The sequence below is a fragment of the Pseudorca crassidens genome, chromosome 1 (assembly GCF_039906515.1).
Source record: "Pseudorca crassidens isolate mPseCra1 chromosome 1, mPseCra1.hap1, whole genome shotgun sequence".
In the NCBI taxonomy this organism is placed as follows: Eukaryota; Metazoa; Chordata; class Mammalia; order Artiodactyla; family Delphinidae; genus Pseudorca; species Pseudorca crassidens.
This window is the reverse complement of record NC_090296.1, coordinates 126,111,414-126,135,957: the sequence shown is the minus strand read 5'-3', so window position 1 is coordinate 126,135,957 and position 24,544 is coordinate 126,111,414. Positions and strand designations below refer to the sequence as shown.

General features: G+C 45.2%; 1 protein-coding gene across 5 annotated transcripts in view; it reads right to left on the bottom strand.

Moving 5' to 3' along the window:
* The window catches only part of LOC137232806 (neuronal acetylcholine receptor subunit alpha-7), a 124,253-nt gene that overhangs the window by 47,108 nt on the left and 52,601 nt on the right, over positions 1 to 24,544 (bottom strand). For 3 of the 5 annotated variants that reach the window (XM_067755621.1, XM_067755610.1, XM_067755628.1), the window contains one exon: positions 17,941 to 18,050. The exons of 1 other annotated variant lie outside the window; for it this stretch is intronic. In XM_067755621.1, coding sequence (XP_067611722.1) covers positions 17,941 to 18,050 — 110 coding nt within the window. Of the gene's footprint in view, positions 1 to 17,940; positions 18,108 to 24,544 lie in introns of all 5 variants that reach the window. One more of the 5 variants, XM_067755637.1, reaches the window with a different exon arrangement.

Sequence of the window (24,544 nt, the reverse complement as noted above, 5' to 3'; positions counted from 1 at the left end):
AAAGTTTGGTCCATAGACCACTTGTAGCAGATTCCTCAGCTGTACTCCAAACCTGCTGTATCGCACCCTGAGGGAGGTAGAGATGAAGCCCCCATTGCTAACAAGTACTTGGGAGTTTCTTAAGCAGAGCAGAAGCCAGAAAATCAAATCAGAAAAGTCAAAATGAGCCGGAAGATTGAGAGTACCCACATGGTTTGCAAGGACTCAGAGGACCATACCAAAGAAACCTCTGAGCAGCCTGGGAGTTTTTAAAGCCCATTGAATGTCTCCTCATGAACACTCTGACCTGGTGCAGAAGGACTGCAGACATGGCTTACATGGGGGCAGAGCGGATCTAGACCCTGGTCCCGAAACCTGGTCCCCCACAGCAATGGTACTTCTGGTTGCACACTCTTTCAGATGCTTTGGTGAGTTTTTATCCTGGATAGGCAAAGGTGGATGAAACCGGTAGACTTACTAATGCAATTCACTACATATCCATGTTAGACAAGGAAGCAAAGACATAATCTTAACAGAGACAGAATAATTGTTAAATTCAGCTCTCACGGGCTGGTGCATTTGTCCCAGATTTGTCCCTTAGTATTTCACGGTTATGCTCACTATTGTAAATGAGATCCTGTTTTCCATTTTGCTTCTCTGTTAGTCACTGATGTGTAGCTCAGCTATTATCTCGTCTTCCTTGCTCAACTCTATTTAGCTCCAAGTTTGTCAGCAGATTCTATTTTTAAGTCAATAATCAACTAGAAGTTACAGCAGTGTTGTGTCTTCCTGCTATATTTAGATCTCTTATTTTCAATTTTTTCTTGTCGTGCTCTGGCTACACCCTCCAGCAGACTGCTGACAGGAGGGATATCTGGCATCTTTGCCTTATGTCTGACTTGGATGTGGACCTAACTTCTCAACTATTAGTTTATGTTTACTGCAGTTTTCTTGTGGATTGTATTTATCCAATTATGAAAGTTTTCTTCTAGTCTTGGTTTATAATGTGTTAAATCAAGAATTAGAGCTGAATTTAATATTTTTTCTGTCCGTTAATTTGTTTCCTTCTTTAACATGGATACAAATTAACATGACTTGCATTAGTAATTCTACCAAGTTAATCCATCCTTGCCTACCTGGGATAAAAATTATTTGGTATTTTTCACTTAGTGCACTGCTGGAATTCATCTGTCGGTATTCTTTTAGGGTATCTGCATTCATATTTACACTTAAGATTTGTCAATAGTTCTATTCAGATGTCTTTGTCATGTTTGATATCTGTTAGCTTTATAAATCTTCTATCTTTTATCATGTTCTAGAACAATTTATGTAATGTATATTTATCTATTCTTTGAAGATGTAAAATTCAAATGTAAAAATGTAACTTTTAAATGTATATATTTGCCTACCTTTTCCATTTTTATGTATTTTTATGTCTATTCTGATTTTCTACTTTTTAGGTATATTTAGTAATTTTTATTTCCCTCAAAAAGCACCCATTTCAACCAGATGTTCAATTTATACATATGTTCTTTCATTCATTCACTTTTTTGACGTTTTCAAAGAACTAGATTTTAGTTTTGAATTTTCTTTTTTTTAAATGTGTGTTTGTTTTATGCCTTTTAAAAATCATTTCTGGTATGTCTTTACTAATTCATCCTAGTTTCTTCCAGTTTCTTCTGATATGCATTTGCTAACTTTTTGAGGTATAGGATTAATTAATCAAATTTCAAACTTCCTTGTTTTTTTATCTTTAGACACGACTTTGGCATCTGTCTCTGGTCTTGACATGTTCATACTCATTGTTATTCATTCTTTAAAAGACACTTCTTAAAAGTTCCTATAGCCAAGATTAATTTAAGAGTGTTTTCTTAAAAAAATTAAGTGGACATTATACATACATATATACATATTACTGTATTACTATTGCTTTGTTGATAAATTCCACTTTTAGAGCTTTGTGATGAGAGAACAGAAGCCATGTGATATCTACATTTTGGAATACACTAGATATTATTATTTGCCTTATGTATTGAGGTGCTCCTGTGCTGGGTGCATAACTGTTTAAGAGAATTCATCACCACCAAAGCAGCTTTATGACAAATGCTAAAGGAACTTCTCTAGGCAGGAAACACAAGAGAAGGAGAAGACCTACAATAACAAACCCAAAACAATTAAGAAAATGCTAATAGGAAAATACATATCGATAATTACCTTAAATGTAAATGGACTAAATGCTCCAACCAAAAGACATAGACTGTCTGAATGGATACAAAAACAGGAACCGTATATATGCTGCCTACAAGGGACCCACTTCAGACCCAGGGACACATACAGACTGAAAGTGAGGGGATGGAAAAACATATTCCATGCAAACGGAAATCAAAAGAAAGCTGGAGTAGCAATTCTCATATCAGACAAAATAAACTTTAAAATAAAGACTATTACAAGAGACAAAGAAGGACACTACATAATGATCAAGGGATCAATCCAAGAAGAAGATATAACAATTGTAAATATTTATGCACCCAACATAAGAGCACCTCAATACATAAGGCAAATGCTAACAGCCATAAAAGGGGAAATCGACAGTAACACATTCATAGTAGGGGACTTTAACACCCCACTTTCCCCAACGGACAGATCAACTAAAATGAAGATAAATAAGGAAACACAAGATTTAAATGATACATTGAACAAGATGAACTTAATTGATATTTATAGGACATTCCATCCAAAAACAATAGAATACACTTTCTTCTCAAGTGTTCATGGAACATTCTCCAGAATAGATCATACCTAGGGTCACAAAACAAGCCTCAGCAAATTAAAAAAAATTGAAATCGTATCAAGTATCTTTTCCAACCACAACACTATGAAACTAGATATCAATTACAGGAAAAAAACTGTAAAAAATACAAACACATGGAGCCTAAACAATACACTACTTAATAAGCAAGCGATCACTGAAGATATCAAAGAGGAAATCAAATAATACCTGGAAACAAATGACAATAAAAACACGACGGCCCAAAACCTATGTGATGCAGCACAAGCAGTTCTAAGAGAGGAGTTTACAGCAATACAATCCTACCTCAAGAAACAAGAAATATCTCAAATAAACAACCTAACCTTACACCTAAAGCACTTAAGAGAGAGAAGAACAAAAAACCCAAAGTTAGCAGAAGGAAAGAAATCATAAAGATCAGATCAGAAATAAATGAAAAAGAAATGAAGGAAACGATAGCAAAGATCAATAAAACTAAAAGCTGGTTCTTTGAGAAGATAAACAAAACTGATAAACCATTAGCCAGACTCATCAAGAAAGAAAGGGAGAAGACTGAAATCAATAGAATTAGAAATGAAAAAGGAGAAGTAACAACTGACACTGCAGAAATACAAAGCATCATGAGCGATTACTACAAGCAACTCTATGCCAATAAAATGGACAACCTGGAAGAAATGGACAAATTCTTAGAAATGCACAACCTGCCAAGACTGAACTAGGAAGAAATAGAAAATATGAACAGACCAATCACAAGCACTGAAATTGAAACTGTGATTAAAAATCTTCCAACAAACAAAAGCCCAGGACCAGATGGCATCACAGGCGAATTCTATCAAACATTTAGAGAAGAGCTAACACCTATCCTTATCAAACTCTTCCAAAATATAGCAAAGGGAGGAGTATTCCCAAACTCATTCTATGAGGCCACCATCACCCTGATACCAAAACCAGACAGAAATGTCACCAAAAAAGAAAACTACAGGCCAATATCACTGATAAACATAGATGCAAAAATCCTCAACAAAATACTAGCAAACAGATTCCAGCAGCACATTGAAAGGATCACACACCATGACCAACTGGGGTTTATCTCAGGAATGCAAGGATTCTTCAATATATGCAAAACAATCAATGTGATATACCATATTAACAAACTGAAGGAGAAAAACCATATGATAATCTCAATAGATGCAGAAAAAGCTTTTAACGAAGTTCAACACCCATTTATGATAAAAACTCTCCAGAAAGTAGGCATAGAGGGAACTTAACTCAACATAATAAAGGCCATATATGACAAACCCACAGCCAACATCATTCTCAATGCTGAAAAACTGCAAACATTTCCACTAAGGTCAGGAACAAGACAATGTTGCCCACTCTCACCACTATTATTCAACATAGTTTTGGAAGTTTTAGCCACGGCAATCAGACGTGAAAAAGAAATACAAGGAATCCAAATCGGAAAAGAAGTAAAGCTGTCACTGTTTGCAGATGACATGATACTATACATAGAGAATCCTAAAGACGCTACCAGAAAACTACTAGAGCTAATCAATGAATTTGGTAAAGTAGCAGGATACAAAATTAATGCACAGAAATTTCTTGCATTTCTGTACACTAATGATGATGAAAACTCTGAAAGAGAAATTAAGGAAAGACTCCCATTTACCACTGCAGCAAAAGGAATAAAATACCTAGGAATAAACCTACCTAAGGGGACAAAAGACCTGTATGCAGAAAACTATAAGACACTGATGAAAGAAATTAAAGATGATACAAACAGATGGAGAGATATACCATGTTCTTGGATTGGAAGAATGAACATCGTGAAAATGACTATACTAACCAAAGCAATCTACAGATTCAATGCCATCCCTATCAAACTACCACTGGCATTTTTCACAGAACTAGAACAAAATATTTCACAATTTGTATGGAAACACGAAAGGCCCTGAATAGCCAAAGCAATCTTGAGAAAGAAAAATGGAGCTGGAGGAATTTGGCTCCCAGACTTCATACTATACTGCAAAGCTAAAGTAATCAAGACAGTATGGGGTTTCCCTGGTGGCGCAGTGGTTGAGAATCTGTCTGCCAATGCAGGGGACACGGGTTCGAGCCCTGGTCTGGGAAGATCTCACAGGCCGCGGAGCTACTGGGTCCGTGCACCACAACTACTGAGTCTGCGCGTCTGGAGCTTGTGCTCTGCAACAAGAGAGGTCGCTATAGTGAGAGGCCTGCACACCGCAATGAAGAGTGGTCCCTACTTGCCGCAACTAGAGAAAGCCCTCGCACAGAAACAAAGACTCAACACAGCCAAAAATAAATAAATTAATTAATTAAAAAAAAAAAAAAAGACAGTATGGTACTGGCACAAGAACAGAAATATAGATCAATGGAACAGGATAGAAAGCCCAGAAATAAACCCACGCACATATGCTCACCTTATCTTTGATAAAGGAGACAAGAATATACAATGGAGAAAAGACAGCCTCTTCAATAAGTGGTGCTGGGAAAGCTGGACAGCTACATGTAAAAGAATGAAATTAGAACACTCCCTAACACCATACACAAAAATAAACTCAAAATGGATTAAAGACCTAAATGTAAGGCCAGACACTATCAAAACTCTTAGAGGAAAACATAGGCAGAACACTCTATGATATAAATCACAGCAAGATCCTTTTTGACCCACCTCCTAAAGAAATGGAAATAAAAACAAAAATAAAACTAATGGGACCTAAGGAAACTTAAAAGCTTTTGCACAGCAAAGGAAACCATAAACAAGACGAAAGGACAACCCTCAGGATGGGAGAAAACATTTGCAAAGGAAGCAACTGACAAAGGATTAATCTCCAAAATATACAAACAGCTCATGCAGCTCAATATCCAAAAAACAAACAACCCAATCCAAAAATGGGCAGAAGACCTAAATGGACATTTCTCCAAAGAAGATATACAGATTGCCAACAAACACATGAAAGGATGCTCAACATCACTAACCATTAGAGAAATGCAAATCAAAACTACAATGAGGTATCACCTCACACTGGTCAGAATGGCCATCATCAAAAAATCTAGAAACAATAAATGCTGGAAAGGGTGTGGAGAAGAGGGAACCCTCTTGCACTGTTGGTGGGAATGTAAATTGATACAGCCACTATGGAGAACAGTATGGAATTTCCTTAAAAAACTAAATACATAACTACCATATGACCCAGAAATCCCACTACTGGGCATATACCCTGAAAAAAACAAAATTCATAAAGAGACATATACCACAATGTTCACTGTAGCACTATTTACAATAGCCGGGACATGGAAGCAACCTAAGTGTCCATTGACAGATGAATGGATAAAGAAGATGTGGCACATATATACAATAGAATATTATTCAGCCATAAAAAGAAACAAAATTGAGTTATTTTGTAGTGAGGTGGATGGATCTAGAGTCTGTCATACGAGTGAAGTAAGTCAGAAAGAGAAAAACAAATACCGTATGCTAACACATATATATGGAATCTAAAAAAAAAAAAAATGGTTATGAAGAACCTAGGGGCAGGACAGGAATAAAGACGCAGAGGAAGAGAATGGACTTGAGGACATGGGGAGGGGGTAGGGGAAGCTGGGATGAAGTGAGAGAGTAGCATTGACATATATACACTATCAAATGTAAAACAGATAGCTAGTGGGAAGCAGCCGCACAGTACAAGGAGATCAGCTGGGTGCTTTGTTTCCACCTAGAAGGCTGGGATAGGGAGGGTGGGAGGGAGACGCAAGAGGCAGGGGATATGAGGATATATGTATACGTATAGTTGATTCACTTTGTTATACAGCAGCAACTAACACAACAATGTAAAGCAATTATACTCCAATAAAGATGTTAAAAAATAATAATAATTTCCCTCTAATATTTGAGGAAGACCTTATTAACTTAGCCCAAATTTGTTTCTTGTTACTGTAATTTTTCACTTTGAGGGATTCTAAAGGTTTTCCCTGTATTTTGGATATTTTAATATTTCAGCATGATATTCAAAATATATGTCTCTTTTTGTTTCTCTCCTTAGCACTAAGTAGGCTACTGATACTGAATAGAGGAATACAAGTATCCCATTTCAATTCAGGAGGAAAAAGACAGAATGTTTAGGACATCATGTTAGAACCATTTTCTACCCTTTAAAGAAAAGTAAAGTTAGACCCTTACCTTGCACCATTAAAAAAATTTAAGTAAAAAAAAAAAAACCCACAAAATGAAAAGCAAAAAGCATTAGAAAAGCAAAAAGCATGAGAAAAAACTAGAATAGAATGCATGTGTAATCTTCCAGTATGGAACCCAAAGCCGCAGTGATACATAATGAGAGTAACAAAAAGATCTGATTAAGAAGGTATAGTCTATCTTCAATAAAACACCATAAATCATGCTAAAAGATAACTTGAGTAGTTTAAATTGGATGATCCTTCATGATAGATTGATAGGGAAAGTGAAGGAGATAAGAGAATGATAAACTCTAGATATTTGCATTTTATGACCCATACCCCTCACCCCTGCCCCAAACAACCAGAGTTCACTTATTTTTTGTTTATTGCTGTTGGGAATGGATCTCTTAATCCAGAGCTGCGAGTGCCAAACACTAAGGCCTCCAGTGATTCCCTACTGTACCAGGGTCACAGCCCCCAACACTGCATCCACTCGCTCTAATTTGATGCCTTCCATGTGCTGTTTGCCACATTTACTTTTAGGAATCAAAGATGTGAATAGTACGTGGTTCTTTTGACAGAGCTCGCTGGCCAGAGGGGAGGAACCTGAGTGTTAAACTGGATTTGCACGTGATGTAACGCTGAGAAACACCAAGTCCTCTGAGGCCCACAGCATCCCAGAGGCAACAACTGCACTGGACATCAAGGGCAGGGTCCTGGAGGAGAAGCCCAGCTGGACTGGTCTGAATGCCTTACTGTACTTCATCTTGGCCTATTATCCTGTTCTTTATCCCCTCCCTTGAATTAAATAAAAGCAATGTTTTGGGGGTCCTGCAACATTTGTTCCCTTTCAAGACTGTCACCCACGGTCCCCCGCTAAGAGCTCCGTGCCATGGCCTCACCTAGTGTTTCCCCCTGAGGTGCCCTATCCTGTTGGCTTCCAGGTCTTCATTTAACTGTTGTCTCCCTGTAGCCACTTGTCCTAAGTGAGAGGACCACATACATTATTATCTAAGCTGGGCCACTCTTAGAAGTGAAAGAGGCACAGTTAACAGCTGCGCCAGGACTGCCCCTGGCAGACAGGTCCAGTCTGGCCCCCTTCCCAGGAACAACTTCTTCCCCCGCCACTGGATGAGGGTCTCTCTCCTCCAGATCTTGCCCGACCCCTGACTCACATCATCTGTTCTGTAAGATGATCTTCTGAGCCCCTGTCTTACACCCATGACAAGACTGTCAAGTGCCGGGAAAAGTCAAAGGTTTGGGAGTCAAGGCCTTGGTCCTGTGTCTCAGAAACAGTTTCCTTAATTGCGAGTGAGGGAGAGTAATTCCACATGGCTTCACTGCAATCAGGAATCAGATCAGATCAGCCCACCAGGATGAAGTAATGTGTAACTGATTACAAACGACTCAAGGGCAGTGAAGGTGTGTCCTCAGAAGATTCCCCTGAGCTGCACAGACAGCATCGGCTACACACCGCCCAGAGACCCTGCCCCACAGCCCAGTTCCTCCAGATTTTGACACACACCATAGGCACACTCAGCTTGACCCAGCCCCTGCACAGCTGAAGTCCCGGGCTTCGGGGGAGGACCAGCACCCTGCCCCCATGTCTTGTCCCTGTCAGTCACCACTTCCTATGCTCTCCTTCCTCTGTACAGATGGCCCACAGCCTGGGTAGGCAGTGGAGATCCCACAGGGACCCCACAGCAGGCTGAGAGGGAGGCAGCGTGAGGGCTGACCTTGGCCTCTCCCTTCCCTCAGGAGGCTCCTGAGGATGACTGAACTCCTCATTGAATTCCTGTCTCACTTACTACACAGACCCTTACAGCTGAGTTGGCTCCATGTCTGATATCACGAAGATCAATAAGCTCAACTCCCAAAGCCAGGCTCTTGGGCTGGATGGGTCTTGCAGCCCTCAGGGTGCAGGGGGTGGGGGACTCCACGGGCTGGCCTGGCGCCACAGGTAGGAAGAGAGTCTTGCCGGGGCAGCCCTGGATACAAAGCTATCCCTAGAAAACCCAGCTGGCTGCAGCGCCCGGCTCTCTGTTTGAAATTCTACTCTAACTCTCACCCAGCAGTTTGCATTTTGTCATTCCACGCTGGCTGGCAAGGGATTTGATCCAGGAAAATTCGGTTGTCGGATGCTGAGGAAAGATCAGCAAGAAGCGATGTATGAAAATCCCCCAGCGGCTCTGAAACTGGGAGGAGACAGGCTCACGCCTTCCAGAGTGCAAGAAAAAAAGGCTGAGACAGAGTGGCCAGAGAAGGTCTGAAAGTGGAGTTAATTCTCAGGAAGCGAGAGGAGTGATTCCACTTTGTCTAACTTGTAGAAAAATAAAACACAAGAGCTCTAAAAGCACAGCTAGAGGCAAGTACATCACACTCCAGAGTCAAGCATGCCCTGCTGGGTAACCTCGGGCAAGTGGCTGAACCTCTCCAGGCACCAGTTTCCTGCCCTGAGAAACGTGGATGCTAACACAGACTTTGAAGCCACCCAGCCCTTTGCAGAAAGAGTGGAGCAAAGCAGGGGCACTAAAGGTCGGCTAGTGACAGTCCATGCTGTGCAGAAAGGCTGGGCTCCAAGTCAGTATGAGGCAGCCGGGTCTCTGAGATCCCAGCAGCTGAATGAGGACGCACGTCCACGTGCCCTCCGTCCCCTGATTTTACCAAGATGCTGGAGGAAATGACAGAGGTCAAACACGTCCACTGCCGTAAGCTGGGAAGAGTGTGCAAGCAGAGAAGAACAGATAATAATTTCCAGACAAATAACCATGGGATGGGAATCAGCTGCTAGCAAGTCAAAAGGAGAATATGAATTAGGATTTTGACAGTTATTCAGAGCAAAAAAGGAAATGCAATTCTACCAAGAGGCTCAGAGGCTCTCCTGTCTCATTCAAAGTAAAGCCAAGACCTGGGAGACTTGGGCGGCACCTCCAGTGTCTCTGAGCCTCTCCCCTGCCACTCCTGCCACCCTGGCCCCTTCTGCTCCGAGGACAGATCTAGATGACACGTTCCCGCCTCAGGTTGATCAAAAAAAGATACATTTTAAAAAGATAAAATCATGATACTTACACAAATATAAAATGAACATGTGTCAAAGATTTTTTTTTTCAGTCATTAGGTAATGAGGGCAACAGCACGGCATCAAAGACCAATTCTAAGGAGCAACCAAAGAGCAGACATGGACACTGGTGACCAGGAATGCTGATTCCGTCTATTCACAGAAGAGTCCACCAGACAGAATCCATTTGCTTCTCTATGGACTGGAATTATCTCCACCACTACAGGTTCTAGAACTTACAAAGGTGAAAGGTAAGTCAAAGACCATGACCTACTGAGTCTACTAGAGCATCTGCTAACCTAGAGGGTGCAGGTGACCTCACACGGAGATGTCATAGACTCCTACTCATCTTTCTCTCCTTCACCATTTTATTTATTTTATGATGAAGATGTTTTGCATTTCAAAGCCTTTCACAACCTTTCCTGACAGGCCTGTGCACCTGTTCTTTCTACCAAGAGCATTTGCCTCCCTGATGCTCTGACTTCTTCCACAGCCTCCCTCTAGCCATTCTGCTGGTCTCACACCCCACCTCTGGCTCCAGCACATGTGAGGCTCTCTCCCCAATTATCAAAGCCCCAAAAACCTGGGGCTGATCATGAGAGCATGATGCATGCTCTCCCCTCCCTCTCTCCCTTCTCCTAGAGGGCTGTCCATCTTGATCGCTGCGATGTCCTCAGATCCTAGAACACTGGGTGATAACAGCATGTAAGCCTTCATTAAATATTGGTTGAGTGAAGAGACAAACGAAAAACAAACATCAACAGTGGCAGGGGTGAGAAGGGGGAGGTTTGGATGGACAAAGTTGGCAGGTTCCACTCACTTCCTAAAAACTGCTCCGCCCTCTTCTCACCTCACCTTATCTACAAACAGCCTCCCTCCAGGTTAGGTCAGAAGATCTGATAATGCAGATGCTATCACAGCACACCCTAAAGCCTCCTTCTCTAAGATCCAAAGCTGAAAATTACCTTTGCTCAACTGGAGTTTCCTGCCGTAACAAGAGCTGCCACTGACGTCCTTTCAGTGATGCCTCCTGCCCTGATCCCCACCCCCAGACCAGCCACGGCTGTGTGATGGGCCTGGGAGCATCAACCTGGGAACTTCCTTGTGAAGCCAATAGCAGCAACAGCACTGAGTCTAAGGGATTCACTCCCCAAGATCCCATCCCACACGTGGACCACTGTGATACCATGACAACGCATGCTGCCCAGGGGAGCAACTTCCACTCACAAGGATGCAGGTCCCAGCTGGTCTATGTTACCTTTGCCACCTGCCTGCCTCCTCCACTTTGCCTGAGTCCCAAGATGCTTTCCCATCACTCACATCACTGCTGCCCTTCCCCCAGGAGCTGGGATTGGACCTCCAATCAGGCCAAGGTGAAGACAACTAGAACTTCAGTGGGCCACTCACCTGCACTGAGCTGACGATGCTGACAGCTGTCCTGCCCGTGCCTGAGGCCCTGACAGCTGCCCATGCCAAGAATCGGCAGCCCTGACCGAGGCTCTGGTTTGTGCATGGGACAGGCAAACAGAATGATACCCCTGGAAGCAGCTGTCAATCTAGGACAGAAGGCAGTTGGCAGATAAACATCCTGGACGTCCCCAGTGGGAATGGGCCCTGTTGCCCACAGTAGTAGCTTTTTGACGCATCCTATATTGGTTTCCCTCCCTCCCTGGTCTCACGTCCTCTCTCAGACAATGTGCACTTGAATCCTTGTCTTGATTTCTAAGGGAATTTAAGACACTTGGGAAGAGAATAAATTCTATTTCACTGGTGACTCACTGATCAGCACAATTACAAGCCCTCTTGGGCTGGATCACACTGCATGCACTGCCCTCTCCCCAGGGTCTGCCATCAGCCACAGGGTCAGGGAACATGTGACAGAAAGAGGGCTGGAGCCAGAAGCCTGCAGCCTCAGAGCCAGACAGGTGCCTGCAGACGTGCAAATGTGGTTTTGCACAGCCTGTGAGAAAGAGATGGTTGACACCCCTCGCTGTCCTAAAAATACAGAGCCAACAAAAACATCAGCAAATTACCTTCATCAACAAAGATTCCATTATTGTCATGGGATTTTCTGAAGAAACAGCTCAAGAACTGAGAAGCCTGGAGAGGCTGAGGCAGCCGCCCATGGTTGCACAGTGCAGGGGTGGCCAAGACGTTGCTGGAGCTCAGGCTTTCCTCTGAAAAGCGATGCTGATACCAGCCAGGCCTTTCATTCCGCCCAAAGGCATTGTAGCTTTTCCCTTGGTCAGTCTCTTGCATGACTCATTCTGAGGGAAGCCAGCCACCACACCAGGAGGACATGCAGTCCATTAAGAAGCCCATGTGCATAAGAATTAAGGCTCCCAACTGAGGGCCAAAATCAATTTGCCAGCCATCTTGGTTGTTGGGATGCCCCAGTCAGGCTCCTCGCTGACTGCTGCCCCAGCCAGCACTGGGCTGAAACTTCACGAGACCTGGAGTCAGAGTACCGGGCTGGACCCCTCCCCAGATCCCTGACCCACAGTGAGGGGGGGAAGTCACAAGGATTCTTATTTTAAATTTTGGAATGATTTGTTCTGCAAAGACAGGAACTGCAATAAACACCATTTGTCCCAGTTAGGATTGGTTGGGGTTCCTTTACCTGATGGTTCGTATTTTTTATAATTTCTGGAGAATTCCCAGCCATTATTTCTTTAAACACTGCTTTTCCCTCATTTTCTCTATTAGTTCTATCTTGGACTTCAATTAAACATTTTAAGGACATCTCACTCTATTCTCCAAGTCGCGACATTTCTCTTATTTTTCATCTTTTTGCATCCCTTTCCTACATTCTGTGTAAATGACTTAAATGTGCCTTCCAGTTCACTGATCTTCTCTTTATTTGTGAACCATCTGCTATTCAACCTATTACACGTTTCAAATTGATCTATAATTTACAAGAAGAGAGCACAGATTTTTGGTGTGTGGTTCATTGAATTTTATTTTTTGTTTTTTTTTTTTTTTGGCTGTATTGGGTCTTCGTTGCTGTGCGTGGGCTTTCCCTAGTTGTGACGAGTGGCGGCTACTCTTCGTTGCAGTGCACAGGCTTCTCATTGCGGTGGTTTCTCTTGTTGCAGAGCATGGGCTCTAGGCACGCAGGCTTCAGCAGTTGTGGCTCGCAGGCTCTAGAGTGCAGGCTCAGTAGTTGTGGCACACAGGCTTAGATGTTCTGCGGCATGTGGGACATTCCTGGCCCAGGGATCGAATCAATGTCCCCTGCACTGGCAGGCGGATTCTTAACCACTGCGCTGCCAGGGAGGTCCTGGTTCATTGAATTTTGATGCAGATTACATTCATGTGACCATAATCGCCATGAAGTCAAGATACAGACACTCCCATTATCTCAGAAAGTTCCCTCATGCCCCTTTCCAGTCAAATGTCCCTCCCAGAGGCAACCATTTTATTGATTTGTATCCCCTATTCTAGAACATCAATAAGCGTAATCATACAGAAGATAAAAACCAAAAAAGGGGAGGAAATCGTAACAAGCCATCCACAGTTGCTACTCACTTTGAGCAAGACTGTGTTCAGACAAATCCTTGAACTGCAAGCTTAAAGTAAAGCAGAACAAAGTAACCAAGAAACCACTGGGCTCAGCATCTAGCAGGGATGGTTTTATCAGTGCCCATCCTCTCCTCAGAGCCACCCAGCCAGCTGGCCAGCAGTGGTAACTTGTTCACCATCCCTCAGGGAACTAAAGCAGTGCATCCCAGAAATGATGCAGAGATGGCTGTTTTGCAGTGACCCAGCCTCTTCAAAGCACAGGAAATGTATTCTATCTCAAGAACCACGTGGGGCTCGCACTTGGACTACAAAATTGAGCTGGAATAGAAGCAGAAATGTAACATACATGTTGGTGATGTTTCCCCCTGACCTGAATCAATGCTCCCTTCCAAATCACGGCTCACACAGAAGGACGGCACGTCCCCTCCTCAAGGAAGCATGCCCAGCCCCATCACACACACATAATGAACTATCACATGCACCCACTGAGGAAACGTACTATTCTGAGACCCTCTGGCTGGTGGAAAGCATCAAGTTCAACATCTCTCAAAATCCTCCATAACAGAATAGTATCGGAAGGTTAGGATCTTACTGAATTCAGGCCTGTTTTTGCTACTTCCTGTGTCAGTTTCTGGACTCAGTCACCCAGTCTCACATTTTCCAGGCTGCCAATATGATTTCTCTCCTTCCTTTCTTCCCTTTGCTGTCCTTAGCGGCACTGGCATCACAAAGATCATCCCCTTTGCTCCTCCTCACACCTGGGCCCTCCCTCCGTGCTTCCATCTCATCTGTGCACAAATATTAGTCAGGTGCTTTCCAGGTGCCCAGGAGAGGGGGCAGAACCTGCGTGCTACTGGGCACAGGAACGCCCTTCTAGGAGATCAGGTGACAGAGAGAGGTGTCTGGAGCCAAAGGGGTGTCGAGTTGAGGTCTGGGGGCAGAGAGAAGGGTGACTGTCCCATGCCGAGAGGGGGCACGTGTAAACAGTGGGAGTCGGGGCACATCCCTGAGCTGACGGACAGCAGGTGGAAGAGGAGGCTGCGGGGTGGGGGGTGGCGGGGGGCCCACACACAACTGTGGCAGGAGGAGTGGCAGCGGAGGGAGGCTAGCCCATGGAGGCAGGGATAACGGTGTCACCCTGCGTCTCCCCCTCCTCCTAGCCCCACAGGGCGCCCTGAGCTGAGTGCTCCTTCATTATGCGCATCTGTTTTGGTCCTTCCACTCCTCCCAGTCTTTACTCTGACCTTCCTGTGTCATCACTGTCCCCTCTCAGCCTGGACAGCTGGTCTCCCCAGGGCAGCCTCCCCGCCTCCCTCCCTGGTGCCCTGGATAAGGGGACAGCTGATTTCTCCTCCCTCCTCCAGGCTGCGCCCAGATCTACTCTGCCCAACAGGACCACCAGGTAAAGGGCTGACTGGTTTCTCACGCTCAGTCCCTAAGGGCCCTGGAGCCCCCACTTCCTGCCTCTCCTGTGTTGCCAGGCACGTGGAAGACCTTCGGGGAGGGAGGAGACAGCCGAGCTGGCACAGGTGCAGCCCCGGCTGAGCCCCCACCCACGGCACCATCACCACCACTGCCAGCCCTGGCAGTGCTTCCCCACATCCCAGCTCATCTGAGCCCCGGCCCGTTGCCTTCCGCCGCATCTCACGGAGCAGACAAGCAGCCACGCGGGCCCAGCCAGCCCACAGCATGGCGAGAAATTATCTGCGCTGTGTTTCTTCCTTAAGCCACTAAGCTCAGGGTCATGTGTTAATTTGTTAAGCAGCAAAAGATAACTGGCGCCGTGTCTACGACTGGCTTCAATAGCTTCCGTAACCTGCTTAGCCCTCGCTGCGCTCACGTGGACGCGCAGCCATATAGTTAGCAGTTACTTCAGGTAAAAAATCCTGTATCTCATTTCTCAGAAGAAAACTAACGCAGAAGAGGAGGCAGCCTCTACAGATCCCGTGGCAGAGGCTGGCAGACTCATTCAATAGGGATACGGGACTGAGAGGCAGGAGGAAGATGGCTATTTGGAGCTTCAGGGGATACAGGAGAGGAAGAAGGGGAAGCATTACTCCTGGGGGCCGGGTCCCAGGTGTCATCCATCAGACGGAGACCGCTGTATCTTTGCTCCTTGAAATTCAGGTATGTATAGAATACTCGGTAACTCTTCATTAGCCAAAATATTAGGAACTCCAAACATTTTTTTTTTTTTTTGGTACGCGGGCCTCTCACTGCTGTGGCCTCTCCCATTGCGGAGCACAGGCTCTGGACACGCAGGCTCAGCGGCCATGACTCACGGGCCCAGCCGCTCTGCGGCATGTGGGGTCTTCCCGGACCGGGGCATGAACCCGTGTCCCCTGCATCGGCAGGCGGACTCTCAACCACTGCGCCACCAGGGAAGCCCCAGAACTCCAAACATTTTATTTATTGGTGTCTAAGGTCTTACAGATAAGCCATAAGACCCATCTCTTAAAGCCTCATTCTTAAGATTCTACCATATTATAGTATTTATTCTTGATTTCAGATAAAAAAACTGAATTGAGAATAATGGAAAACATTATTGGTATTTCTTTTTAAATTGTCAAACCCGTCTTACTTGAAGCAGAAATCCTCATCATCAGGCCTGTGAGCACATGACTGCCATTAGTGAATGTTTACTCTTTGCCAAGTACCACCCAAGCATGCCATGTACATCTGCAGTCATCCTTCCAAACTCTGCGAGGCTGGCATTTCCCCCACCGGGCAAAGGAGGAATCTGAGACTTACAGACATAGTAAACATTATGGTTAAGATTTACACCCAGACTTGTTCAATCCTAACCCTTTGTCCTTAAGCAGTCAACGGCAATGCCCCTGTAATAGGCTGAATTGTGTTCCCCCAAAAGTCATCGGTTGAAGTCCTAATCCACATGCCCAAGTATCTCTGAGCGAAACTGTATTTGGAGATAGTCTTTAAAGAGGTAACTAAGTTAAAATGAGGTCACTAGAATAGGCCCTAATCCAACATGATTAATGTCTTTATAAGAAGAGATGAGGACACAGACACACACAGAGGGAAGACCTTGTGAGGACATAGGGAGAAGGTGGCCATCTGCAAGCCAAGGAGAGAGGCCTCAGGAGAAACCAACCCTGCAGACACCTGGATCTGGGACTTCCAGCCTCCAAGAGAAAATAAATTTCTCTGAGAAAATAAATTTCTGTTGTTTAAGTCAACCAGTCTGCGGTATTTTGTTCTAGCAGCCCTGGGCAACTAACATAGCCACCCCCAGGAAACAGATGAGCCAAGGAGAAGGCATGGGGACTCCTGTGCTTCTACTCAGTTGGGATCACTTACTCTGACCTGAGACATCTTTCAAAGCTCAGCTGCCTGAACTAATTTAAGAAACTGAAGAGTGGCAGCAAATCAGAAGAGGTGTAGTCTTCTAGAGACAGGCCCAAGGATTCAAATGAAATGTGATGTCAATAAGAAAGAAAAACAATTAAAAGGGAAAACAAGACTCGGAATACCCAGCCTTCTGGAAGGAGCCAGTGCAGGACAAACACATCAGCTGGTCCCGGGGGGGGTGACCGTGGGCAGTGGCCAATGGCAGCACTGTTTCCTGAGTCAGGAGGGTACTTGGCTTCCTTCTTGTCCAGGTGGGACCAGAGGCAGCAGCCATCACTAGGAAATATCTTTTTTGTATATTAAGCTGGTTATCCCATCCTAAGCCTTATTAGAAAGAAAGGCGCTGGGTTCCCTTTTGTGACTATGCAGTTTAGCAAATAATTTAATGCTTCTAGAAATTTACCCTACCTGGATATCTGCCTTCTGGGCTTCCACTCTACAAATCAGACAGCTTTGGATGACTAATGAATCCTTCCTTTCCTGACCTCAGGAGAAGGACTACATTTATTAGAACATGACTGCTATCTGTCTGTCTTCTGTCAGGTACAAGCTTCTGAGTGTGGCTAGAGATGACAGTCTCCTGTGCTCAGCTGCCCCACAGGGCTCTCCCAATGCCCAAAGGACACTGCATCAAATGAGGACCTGGGTCCCAGAAAGTGGACTCCAGCCATGCGTCCCGTTGACCAGCAACTTCTCATGCTGTGACTGTAACTGCTGTCATTCAGGGGCAAAGGTATGGCCACAAGCAAAAATGTCTCAGTGCCAACATGCACACAAGTACCTACACACCTGTAATGCACAGCCCTGTGGACATGGCCGTCGGGGGCAGTGTGCTGGGTGCTGCAGGCCTGCGTGCCAGGACAGAGAACGCTGGACGTGGGACAGAGCTGCTTCCTACAAAGCCTCGTGGGGATCCACAGTCCCAAGTTACAGATAATGTACTGGCATTGCTATAAAATACTCAAATATGTTTGATTGTTAAACACGTCCAAAAATAAACTCATTTTTCTGCTTTGTCCACCGTGCTTACCTGTTGTAGAGGAGAATGTCTGGCTTCCAAATCTGGCCATCTGGGAAACGAACCGTCTTCACGCCTGGATACTCTGACATATTCCACTGTAAATAGTGATCCATCCAAGACTGACAAACACAGAGGGCGGCATTAGCAGCACTTTGCTTCCTTGCCTGCTAATATATCTTATAAGAGATTATTAGATAAGTTCAAAACCAAAAAGAGTTCCAGACACTTATTTACATAATTGAGTTGCTATCTGTAAAATATATGGAAACTGGGAATTAAATAACCCCTTACAAAATGACCATGAATAGCAAAAAAATCACATTTAAGATCCTGCTGTCACCATGACCACAGTCAGAGGGTAGCATTAAAGTTAATTCCAGTTCACTGAATGCCCCCGAGCCTTCCCCTCCCATAGCAGATGGGTTTTTTCCTAGCCAAATGAAGAACTGTTTTGCCTTCAAAGTTTTCCATTGTAAAGACACTTTGGACAAATAAATTCATTATTGCAATTAGAACAAGAACCAAGCTGGAAAAATGAAGAATATTTATTTCCATGAAACAACTTCGTGCAGCTGCGGGGGTACCTCTCAGAAATTTCTAAGGCACTGTTTTTGGATTTGAATTATTATTTTCATGTAGGAATAGTGCTTCTGACACCACAACTCAAAAATGCAAACATGGGTGCTGGCAGTAAAACAATGAATCAGCACATGAGGGTACAGGAAATATTTATAAACACGTGAACACAGGTGCATCTCTTTGGGGCTAGGCCTGAAATTGGCTCTTGAGGGATCTTTGTGAGATGAAGGCCCATGTCTGGGGTCCTCCGCGCCAGGACTGTGCACCCCAGAGCTACCTGGGGTCCACTAGCTCTGTAAAGACTGCCCAGGTAGGACCCCACCTGCACTGCTGGACAACCAGCACCACCCAGCCAGGACCGCAGGGCTGCTGGGTTTGGACTCATCAGCTCCTACAGGTGTGCATAATCAGAGCAGACCCAGTAAAGGCCCCCATCCTGTATTCAGTCCCCCTGGGGCCACCTGCTCTGGAGCTCAAACTTTCTCAGATTAAAAAGGTATGTGATGCAACACCCCAAGCTGGTCCAGGGACAGCTCCCTATAATCAATCATTATTTCTGCAGCAAAACATGCATATTTTTACTGAGAAAATAAATGCATATCAATATCAGTTTGATGTAAAGTTATAAAAACAAAAACAAACCAAAAATCCTGTCACGTTCAGAGTTGCTGAGATTTGAGAATTGCAGCCAAGGGGCTGTGGGTCTAGAGCTACTGAAACTTGCAGCAGGGGTCAAAGGGCATGTCCCAGAGATCCCACCATCCTCTGGAAAGGGCAGGCAAGCATCCCAGTTCTGGGCCTACCTGAAGTCAGGCAAGAAGGAATATGCAGGCAAGTAACAGCATTTCACAGCCATGGACCATGGAAAGGAGGGTGTATTGCTACCTAACGTGCTGAAGTATCATCTGGGGCATTTAGGATAGAGATCCACCAGGCTGATGTTTCTAATTAGACATGTGCAGCTGGGGAGGGTCTCTCCCACCCTCACCCTGCTGTGACAGGACAGCGCAGCACCCAGAAAGAGCCAAACCTGTTCGAGCGGTTTTGCAGGAAGGCCTGGGTACCAGCCATGCTGTGTCCACTCCAGCAGCTCCAACTCTGCCCCATTTGCCCAGCGCTCCCTTCTTTCCTCTCCCTTGCTCTGGGCATAAGCCTTTATGTGCCCAACATCTGTGCTTTCCTGACCAAGTCCTCATATCCAGCCCTGGGATGCTTCTCTGGCAGCTGATTATCACAGAGCCTTACACTGTCACCTTCCCCACCATGCTGCTCAGGGCCCCAGTGCCCCAAGAACTGCCCAGGAAGGTAGGTGTGACAGGCAGACACCCATCTCCTCTGCCTGCTGAAATGATGGCCACAGGGCAAGGGGAAGCAGGGAAGAGGGAGCACTCTGTTGGTCAAACTCAAACCTCTCCTAAGGGTACCTGATCTGAGCTGCAGGAAGCCTCCCTGGCAATTCCTCACCCCTCCTGTCTCCCCAGCTCCCTGTGCCCCAGGGCATGTATCCCGGCCATCCTGCTCACTCAGTGTCTGCTATGTGTACCATGCTCACCAGGATGCCAGGATGCCAGCATTACTATCCCTATTTACAAGAGAAATCTGAGGCCCAGAGAAGTGATATATTTTTTGTTGGTCACTGGATCAGGATTCAGAACGGCATTATTTGACTTCAAGCTGGGTGACTCCTGGGCTCTACCGTGGTTGGTTCTTCCCATCCAATCTGTCTGCACAGGCAGATTCTGCACCCCAACAAGGTGGGCTGCTCATCATCCCTGAAGGCACTGCCCTTCTGGGGCTCTTCCTTAGTCCAAAGCCAAGCTGGGTCTCTCCCACCCTCACGGCAGAAAGGGGGGCTACCGGGAGCTTTGGAATCAGACAGGCGGGTTTGTACCAAGGTTCCGGCAGAGAAGAACTGAGCTCTAGCAGGTAAACCACCCTCTCTGTGCTGCAGTTTGCTCATATGTGTCACACCTCATCAGGCTCTGTAAGGATGCAATGAGATAGTGTCACAGCAGGTAAGTCACATGGCCCTGGGAGGCACGTGATACATGATGGCTTTAAAAGGAAGAGGGAACCCTCCCTTTCACAAAATCTCAGAGGACATGAGAACTGTAATAACTGAGCTGCAGCCAAAGGTGGAGAGAGCAAGGGCCAGCTCAGTGTCAGGAGGTGGATGGAGCAGGAACCTTGGTGCTGCGTTGTCCTGGATTTGCATGAAGATTTCTTAAGAATGGATGTGGAGGGGCTTCCCTGGTGGTGCAGTGGTTGAGGGTCCGCCTGCCGATGCAGGGAACACGGGTTCGTGCCCCAGTCCGGGAAGATCCCACGTGCCGCGGAGTGGCTGGGCCTGTGAGCCATGGCCACTGGGCCTGTGTGTCTGGAGCCTGTGCTCCGCAATGGGAGAGGCCACAACAGTGAGAGGTCCGCATACCACAAAAGAAAAAGAAAAAAAAAAAAAAAGAATGGATGTAGAAAGGGGCCCATAAACAAGTGGGGTGGGGGGGAGTTTCTATCCTCCAAAGTACTGACTGTCCACTCAGATTGCAAGGCCCGGCAAGGCAGAGGCACTGAGCAAACAGACAGCAGCTGGCACGGCTTCCACACATGGGCACCTGGAAACAGGCATGAACCTAGAAACGCCAACCCTCCCAGAGCTTCCCGTCAGAAGAGGCTGCACTTTGCATTCTCTCCCTATTTCTGTGTGATTCCTTCTCATTGTCATCAAGATACGATTACATGGGATGCTTAAGGGGAAACGCAGGGGAGGAAGGGGGCCTTGATCTAAGATGCACAGTAAGAATCCCACTCTTTCAGGGGTCTGAGAACTGGCCCTATTACAACCTGCCTTGGGCCCACAGGAAACTCTTTTTAAATGTGTGTGTGCACACTTGCATGGAAATATTTAATGCAAGAAAGAAAGAAAGCAAAGAGTGAGAGCAAGTGAATGAAAGAGAAGAAAGGGAAAGTTTACTTCATTAAAAAAAAATACAGTATGGTATAAGAAGAAATATATTTGGTCTTTTTCCTTGGTTCCTGGCACAGAGCTCCTAAAACCCTGGGAACTTCCTGAGTGATCAGATGTCTTTTAAGCATATTTTTTATACTAATGAGTTGGCTTAGGGTGGGGCCCCTAGTCAGCCTCAGGCCAGCAGAATGCCTCTGGTCACCGGAAAGATCAACCCTGCATTAGAGGGTGGGAACCCTTATCCCCACCCCACCCCTATCTCTGGGAAGAGAAGAGAGGCTGGAGACTGGGTTATGAAACTCTGAACAATAAGGCTGACATTGTAAAGCAACTATACTCCAATAAAAATTAATAATAAATAAATAAACAAATGATGCTGTTGGAGCAGGAAAAAAAAAACAAAAAACAAGGCTGGTGACCACATTAAGGTGCAGGGACACAGTGGCTGGGGAGGGGAGACAGAAGTTCTACTTCTCGCCTCATACCTGCCCTGGCATCTCCTCCTTCAGCTGTGCATGAGCTGCATCCTTTATAATAAATTGGAAACATAGATGAAGGTTTCTCTTGAGTTCCAGGAGCTGTTCTAGGAAAATACTGTACCCAAGCGGGGTGTGGTGGGAACGTCCAATTTGAACTCAGCTGGACAGAAGTGTGGGTTGCCTGGCTCCCCCATCTGCAGTTTGTGTCTCAAGTGGGGACGGTTTGTGGGACTGAGCCCTTACCTCGAGGGACTGCACGCTAACTCAGAATAAAACTGAACTGCTGGACACCAAGGTCGAGTCCCGAGAATCACAGAACCAGCTATTGGATGGGCAGACGCCAAGTGCCTGGTGTCAGGAAACACCTCACACACACATGCTCTGAACATTCTTTCCGTCAACTGTTTTGATCAGAGGAAGAGAGTGGGCCTCCTCCTTCCTTCTGCCCTAAAACTTTCTTCTTTCAGTGGGACACAGTGATTGAAACACCACCCTTACCTGTGGGTTACTCTTATGGCCCTAAGCAAGCCACCGACATCTCATCTATGAGAATAACGTATGGCATTTCTATTTGTCAGAGAAAAGTGATAAAGAATGCAGAAATGAAGAAGTAAGCATTTTAGAAATAAATATGGTTTAGAATCTAATCCATCATTAGAATTAGGAGGTAAAAGATAAGCATAAGAAGGATGGGAAACCTGAAACCAGAAGAATGGTCAAAATTCCAAAATTAAAGACAACAGATTTTTTTTAAAGCAACTACAAGTCTCTGGATGGCTCAAATGTCTCTTTAGAAACTGAAATGGCTTCTCGTAGATTAAATCAGATTATGTCTGACAGGCCTCCCCAAATGATAAAACTAATCTGCCGAGAAAATACACTAACTGCTTCCTCGTCCTGTGAAGATAGAGGTAAACAGAAAGATCAGACACGTTCTCTTCCTTCAGGTTATCTAAATAACTGGAAAGTCCTACAAATCAAGGGCAGGTAAGAGAAAGGAAAACACAATCAACAAACTGTAGGTCAAAGAGAACGTTTTCTCTGTTTCTCTTTTTGAATGTATAGAAAATCCATCATTTGTATAATATTGACCTCAGAGTTGAAATACCTAGAGAAAAGATTATGTGGATTCAGGTTTTCAGAACAGGAATTCAGCAACATGAAATGAGAGGAGAGAAAAACCAGTTGCTGAGAGCAATTTCCTGGGTCCTCTGTCCCCTCCTGTCCACATTTCTGCCCTCCTTCCCTGGGGACTCTGGCCTTGACCGTCTTCAGCATGGAGCCTCACTTCTTGTCTGTCCCCATAGCTGGGGCAGGCGAGGCTGGTCACCAGTTGGGAGAACACAAAGAGCAGGAATCAAGGTGGTCGTCTTACACATGGCTCTGGGGCAGCTCCCAAGCCTTGTCGGGGTGACATCTGAGTTCCCCATTGGCCATGCTATGGCCACAATAGGAATGCCGTGGCTTTCCAGATGGAAACACTGGGTAGGGCAGAGGTTAGATAACTTTTAAGGTCTGCTCTAAATCCAAGATACTTGTGATTCCTTAAAATTCAGCTGGGAGCTACTGTTACAACTGCTCCATGAGCTACAGGTGCCAGATAAATGTGCCACCCAGCTTTATAAGGACATGCGCTACGAAGGCACCCAACTTGTTTTCCACCTGGAAAAGAAGCACTAATTAGCAAGGTCACACCTAGAGACACTCGGGCTCCCTGATCATCACATTCAGAAGAGTTTGTGCCTTTCCTCCTCTCCCTCCCATTTCTGTAAAGCAGAGATTTCTCCCACCTGCCAACTCCACGGTCTACACAGCTAGCCTGCCTCCTGCCAATTCTCTAGGGAGGTACTTGGTCTTGATATTTGAATCTTCTTTAGAGCGTAAATTACACAGCCGGATTGGAAATGGTTTGCAAGTAGAAACTGGGTCTCATCCTTTTCTGGGCCCCCCTTACATGGCCTAGTTCAATGCTTTCCACAAAGCAGGTGCTTGAAAAGATTAGTTGAATAGGTACATGAGATTAAAAAGTGAGTTTTAAAACAAATGAAGCTGCAGGTGCCTCTGCAAATGCAAGTCTTAATTAGAAATACACTGTGCTTGAAAGAAATTTAGAGGCCTCTGGTGACATCCTCCAAAGCAAGGATGTTTATTTATGGAGAACCTGAACTCAATGCAGTAAGTAATAATCCAGTTACATTTTTCCTGGAAACCAACACCCTTGTAAAAATCACCAAATAATATACATTGCTGAAGATCAATCACTTACTGAGGGCTAAGAAACAGAGACTCAGGGAAACATGACCTCACATGCCAGGGGCAAATTCAGTGTCTCTCTCTCTCCATGAGAAAATTGTCCACAGCAGCTCTGCACTTTAGAGGGCTTGGGAAACAAGCAGTTTTATGTAAAAAAGGAAACATTTGCATTATGCCCCAGGATTCCCAGAGCTATACCTTACATGACGGTCCTGAATGCAGGGGATGGGGGCGGGGGCTGCAGACCTGAAGGCATTACTGGCAATTTATTGACAGATACACTCTTAGAATCTGTGCATTGCATTGTATGCAAATACTTTACCTTGAAAGAAAGAAA